Source organism: Brassica oleracea, chromosome C2 (genome assembly GCF_000695525.1).
Source record: "Brassica oleracea var. oleracea cultivar TO1000 chromosome C2, BOL, whole genome shotgun sequence".
Lineage (NCBI taxonomy): Eukaryota > Viridiplantae > Streptophyta > Magnoliopsida > Brassicales > Brassicaceae > Brassica > Brassica oleracea.
Genome location: NC_027749.1, coordinates 9,276,683 through 9,283,024, shown reverse-complemented (window position 1 = coordinate 9,283,024; position 6,342 = coordinate 9,276,683). Strand labels below are relative to the sequence as shown.

Genomic DNA, 6,342 nt, shown 5'->3' with positions numbered 1-6,342 from the left:
CCATGTGTGATTTTAACGTGATCCAGTTTCTTTATGTGGCTGGAAACCACCTTAAATGTAGCTTATACACACACATAATTTAAAAGATAAAACTGCAGATTTCTGAATCAGTGAAACATAAAAATTTCCATCAAGTTTCGAATAAATTTATGGATAGATTTACATTTGATTTGAACACAGTGTCTTTCTATGGATTCTTTGCAGCTTGATCTTTCCAATATTATCCGAGATCTTGATACTCCTGGTTTGTTCAAAAATCGCTTTCTAAAACTCGTCCTTAACCAGCTTTTTCTCTCTGACCCATCTAGCCATTGCTTTGGTCTATTGTTTGTTATTTGAGATTGTTACTGGAAGATATATGTGCTACTAATATCGTTTAATTTATGTTCTTTGTAATATTATTATTTCAGCAAATTCAGTCAGCGGTTTGAGTTTGTATAAAAAGATAACCAAGTGAAGATTCGTTTGCTATAAAAAGATACTGGAAACATTGAAAGTAAAAAAAAAGAGATAATAAGAAAAGAAATTCCGAAATTGAAAACGAATACGTAAACGGATCTATAAATTGCGACGGGTGCTATGGTGGGGTTATCATCTTCAAGAACATTTCCATTTGCTTGTAGTTAAAACATTCAGTGCACCTGTCCTCCAGTTCTTGGAGCATGCAGATTCTTGGTGGCATTATAAGAATCATGTTGGTTCCATAAGAATCTCTCTTCAAGATTGGGACATCCCGCAACGAACGTTTGAGTTTTCTCCAACACTTGTCGACTGCTAATTAAGTGTTGGTACCTAAATCATATTTGTTCTTGGCCGAGAACTTGAGATGTTCAAGCCCTTTTTTAGGCTGGTCCAATGCAAACTATTGCTTCACTCCCTCTATAAAGTGTGCATCAGCACTGCCAGAGTCGAGTCAAGCTTCCATCTCTAGCTTGTAGCAATGGAGCGTAAGGAAAGGATTTCTTGTTAGTAGGCGAAGCTTTGCATTTTTGCACACAGTACTATATGTTTTTTTCTCAAAAAACAGCGAGAAGCGTAGACACAGGAGGTAACATCTGAGATAGAAAATTCAGCAGTATGTCTGGCCTTCTTCACGTAGGGGTTGTGGCTTCTTGGCTTGACGGTAAGACGTGGAGAAGTTCTTCGCTGAGCCGACATTATTTTGGGTGCTTTTGTTTTCCGTAAGTTGATGATTAATGTGGAAGAGAAGACTCTTTATATAGAAGGTTGAGGTCGAGGAGTTTAGTTTCACTGTAGACATGGCCTTTCAGATGCTTAGCTAGTGTTAGTGTTATTATGTACTGAAGTGGTTTAATGACTCTTTTAAAATTCTCATAAGTGTGGTCGGTTACGTTATAATTTTTTTTTGTCAGTACGTTATAATTATTGTGATAAATGTATTTGCAGTTATGAAGCTTTTCTATTGAGCTCAAACGTTCTATTAACATTAACATTTTTAGTATATTTGTGTGGTAAAGGTCCTAAAAGATGTGAAAGTTATGTTTTTGATGGAACGGTTTGTGCTTAACTCTATGGTTTAGTAATACCTTCAATGGTTTAACTCAATGGTTTTGTACGTATCTACTAAATGTTTTTACAATATTGTCTGCGTTTAATTTAACATGCACAATAAAGATGCAAGTTATAACCCATTATTTATGACGGTTTCAATTTATGAGGTTATAAATGTGCTCATCTGCTTTACTTTTATCATGATAATTTTAATTATAAATGAATATTTAACATTTCTGTATATTATTATTTCAATTATTTTGGGTTTTTTTCTAAATTTTGGTTTGGTAATAAATATATGTAAATAATTAATCTAGAAAGCTAAGGTATTAATTTAGGAATATATTTATCATAATATTTTTTAATTGAATTATATATTAAACATTTCAGTATAGTTCTACTTTAATGTTTCTGGGAATATATGTATACAGATATTTATATACATTTAATTTAGAATATTTATGTAATTTAAGATTTTTTGTGCCGCAATTAATTATTATGCACTTAAGCTTCTTTTGAAGCATACACAAATATGTACGCTAATTTTTTTTTTCTCGTATTTAATGTTTACTATGAAAATGTATTGAGTTATAGCTTTATTTTTCAATTGAATGTGATATATGTATTTTATAGATAAATTGAACCTTTGGAACATAATAGTTGTGTTGTGTAAGAGACCTCGTAGATTATACGTGATATTTAAACAAATTTGTAAGTGAATCTAGTTGATAGTTTCGTCATATTAGCAAACAGAATTTTAAATAAAATCGGGTGTTGATTTTTTTAAAAATATAATTTTTAACCCACCGGGGAACATATAAAAAGTATTATGCGATTGGACATCTAACGTACTCGATACGATGTATTCCTATTAATAACATTACTGATTCACGTAAAATGGGCTAACTTTCTTGAAAGACAAACTGGAGCCAAACAAACATGCACGTCCTAAGAGCAAGTCCATTGGTTAGAGATCCTTATGGACTCTAATGAATAAACTAATAGTTAATTTTGTGATTTGAAAAGTTTAGAAGCCTTGTTAGTCTAATAAATTTTTTCATTGTCTAATTAATTAATTACTTAAAAGGTTTTTACTTCTTAATCTGATGGGTTTTCTCTTCTTCTTTTTCTTTTTGACGTTGCAGATTGCAGTCACAATCTCCTCAATGTCTATTGTTGTATCATCGACATGAGTTTTCAACAGATTGTACAACATTTTCAGCAATACAAGACATACCGAGAGCGCAGATCAACTTGAGATCAAAATGATCAGCTAGTTCGTCGTGATCACTTATTTCAGCTCGATGAATGGCTAGCTTCTTTAAGCTGATGAACAAATCCTGCAAACACGAATTTTGGCAATAATAACATTTGTTGAATGGCTTTCCTTGTCTAAAAATAAGTATATATAGTTACCAGTTCAGGTACAGAGAGAGAGCAAAGCCAAGAGATATCTTGCGTTCTATTGTTCTTCAAGACTTCGCTGAGTTCCTCCATCTTTTAATTCTTCCTAGGAGAAGGGCATAAAGACTCAATAAAGAACACATCAACAATCCCAAACCCAGATGTAATACTAAATCAATGGCTGAACCAATAAAAACCAAACATTTAGCTAACATGGACTAGTCGTTAAAGAGGCTCACCTCAATGGAATTAAACAGGCTTCAAATGAGAAAGCAGCTGGCGATTTAGTGGCCAAAGCTCAAGCTGATCTTCATCTACTTCAGCTTCTTACTTTTGCTGAAAGTGATACGTCAATCACGTTTCTGGCGAAGCGGAGCAAAAGGATTTTCCTCTTCTTCAGAATCAACATTGTGATCGTTTTCTTCTTCTTCACGTCGTCGGCGGAGGGCTGACGTTGTGTGCTGAGCGGTGGCTCGAGCTTGGAGATCGTTAACGAATTGCTGTTTTTAAAATAATGGCACCGGGAGACTCCAAGACTCCTTGAACTTGATTTTACCAATGCTAAGTTCTTCAGACGTCGGATGCTGCGTAGGCTGGTGCTGTACCAATCTCTGTTTCACCAACATCGATCATTTCACATTAACATCTATAAAACTCAGATCATCATCTAGGTAATGGAACAAAATAAGCTTTGGTATCACAGTAACATCCACAAGAACAATCATATACAGAATTGGAGAAGCCTCAACGCCGAAATAAAAACACTATAACGAATCTGAACTAAGATCAAAGTCAGCATCGATTCCGAAATTAGATACTTCTCAACATATTCAATCAAAGACGAATCAAATCTATTCGAGCACAAAGAGGATCGATTCGATAGCGAAAACAGAAGCTTGATCGAATCAATTAGATAGAAATTAGAAGAGATCGAGAGATCGAACCTCGTCCTTGAGCATGTGAAGCAAAGTGGTTTTGCTGGCGTTATCGAGCCCGAGGAGAAGATAGAGATAGAACTTGCATCCTCCCTTCGACGAACATCGACGAATCTCCACGGTGATTTGGAGAGATTTCTCAAAACCATACAACATCAACATCGACGAAGAGAAAGAGAGAGAAGCCAATAGCAAAGAGACATGTATGGGGTGTTTACCAGTTCTAGAAGTGTCATATTAGACACCGGTTCTTTGGTTTTTCCTTATTTTTCATTTTTTTTTTATTTTTTTTAGAACCTCTCTTATTAGAGCCTCCGTCTAACTACGTCAAAACACTTAAACGTGGATAGGTGTCGTGCTTAGAAAACACGATTTAGTGACGTGGCATCACCAAGAGGGAGAAACATTTTCATATATATATATAGATAGATATAGATAGATAACATAAATAGTTGGTGCATATACATTTTCAGATTTTAATGTTACGAGACTTATCTTATACGTATTAAAGAATATATAAGATAGATACTTATAGCGTTATTGGACTAATGTTACATATAACAAGGAATATATCTTATGCGGATGATATATTTTATAGTTCCACATCTTACCGTATACGTATTATATATATATAATGATTTGAGTAATTTTTTTTGCCATTTTCTTTGTTGTTCACCGTACCATCAAACTTTTTTTATTGGTGCTTTTTATTAATGTAATCAAATAACTCTCTATGATTTTTTATACATGTTTAAAATAGTAACTTATTCTATAGCATGTTTAAAATAGTAACTTATTCTATAGTTTTACAACATACGATATACATATGTACTAAAATGATACTAAATATTGTGGAAATTAAATTTCTTATTTTGAATAAAATCTATATTATTAAAAGAGAAGTACCCATTTGAAAATGTTCTTACTTCATTAATTAAACTCCCTATTTTTTTGCTTGTCTTTTTCAGTTGCATTTATGAAACATCCTAAAACAAATAAAACTACCTAATTTATTACTTATCTTTTCAGTTAAATTAATGAAATATGCTTAAATAAATTTAAACTTCCTATTTTATTGTTTGTCTTTTCCAGTTACCTTAATGAAATATCATTAAATAAATTTGGACATAATGTCATTTAATCAACCAAGAAAACTCATGAGTTATCCTTACGTGCATAATTTTAATAATAGAGATTTTAAAAAACGTGCATCATTAAAATGTTACCTAAAACATACAGCACTAATACGGATATTATTTTCAGTTGATTAAATTTAAAAATAATTATTTATTCAAAAAATATTTAAGAATGGCTATGCTTTTAAAAATTATATTTATATTATCAAAAGAGAAGTACCCATTTGAAAATGTTCTTACTTCGTTAATTAAATTCCCTATTTTTTTGCTTGTCTTTTTCACTTGCATTTATGAAATATCCTAAAACGAATTAAACTACCTAATTTATTACTTATCTTTTCAGTTAAATTAATGAAATATACTTAAATGAATTTAAATTTCCTATTTTTATTGTTTGTCTTTTTCAGTTACCTTAATAAAATATCCTTAAATAAATTTGGACATAATTTCATTTAATCAACCAAGAAAACTCGTGAGTTATCCTTACGTGCATAATTTTAATAATAGAAATTTAAAAAAACGTGCATCATTAAAATGTTACCTAAAACATGCAGCACTAATATATAACATGCATCAATAAAAATAGAATTTGACTCATACAATTATACGGATATTATTTTCAGTTGATTAAATTTAAAAATAATTATTTATTCAAAAAATATTTAAGAATGGCTATGCTTTTAAAAATTATATTTATATTATCAAAAGAGAAGTACCCATTTGAAAATGTTCTTACTTCGTTAATTAAATTCCCTATTTTTTTGCTTGTCTTTTTCAGTTGCATTTATGAAATATCCTAAAACGAATTAAACTACCTAATTTATTACTTATCTTTTCAGTTAAATTAATGAAATATACTTAAATGAATTTAAATTTCCTATTTTTATTGTTTGTCTTTTTCAGTTACCTTAATAAAATATCCTTAAATAAATTTGGACATAATTTCATTTAATCAACCAAGAAAACTCGTGAGTTATCCTTACGTGCATAATTTTAATAATAGAAATTTAAAAAAACGTGCATCATTAAAATGTTACCTAAAACATGCAGCACTAATATATAACATGCATCAATAAAAATAGAATTTGACTCATACAATTATACGGATATTATTTTCAGTTGATTAAATTTAAAAATAATTATTTATTCAAAAAATATTTAAGAATGGCTATGCTTTTAAAAATTATATGGTATTATTTTCTCATAACTCATTTGTCATTTGTTAAATTGTTAGAAAAAAAATTTTAGCATAATATAACTCAGTTGTCATTTGCTAAATTTATGGTTTTTATTTATATTTTTTATTAATTAATTATAATATTTTCATTTTATATTTGAAAGATAAATGAATTTTC

At 30.3% G+C, this 6,342-nt stretch overlaps 1 protein-coding gene across 4 annotated transcripts; it reads right to left on the bottom strand.

Annotated features, from left to right (window-relative positions):
* Nucleotides 1–463: 463 nt before the first annotated feature.
* LOC106323043 lies at nucleotides 464–4,088 on the bottom strand. 4 transcript variants are annotated; one of them, XR_001266631.1, is made up of 5 exons: nucleotides 3,861–4,083; nucleotides 3,156–3,527; nucleotides 2,929–3,022; nucleotides 2,750–2,852; nucleotides 464–927 (listed from the first exon to the last, which is right to left on the bottom strand). XR_001266631.1 is itself a non-coding variant. In XM_013761204.1 (2 exons), the coding sequence occupies exons 1-2, from the start codon at nucleotides 3,998–4,000 to the stop codon at nucleotides 3,236–3,238; spliced, it is 432 nt and encodes a 143-aa protein (XP_013616658.1). In that variant the 5' UTR covers nucleotides 4,001–4,083; the 3' UTR covers nucleotides 3,155–3,235. The 4 variants fall into 4 exon arrangements, 1 of the variants encoding a protein (XP_013616658.1); XR_001266632.1 differs by lacking the exon at nucleotides 464–927 and having other exon boundaries at nucleotides 934–2,852; nucleotides 2,929–3,018; nucleotides 3,861–4,088; XR_001266630.1 differs by lacking the exon at nucleotides 464–927 and having other exon boundaries at nucleotides 934–2,852; nucleotides 3,861–4,081.
* Between the last annotated feature and the right edge of the window lie 2,254 nt (nucleotides 4,089–6,342).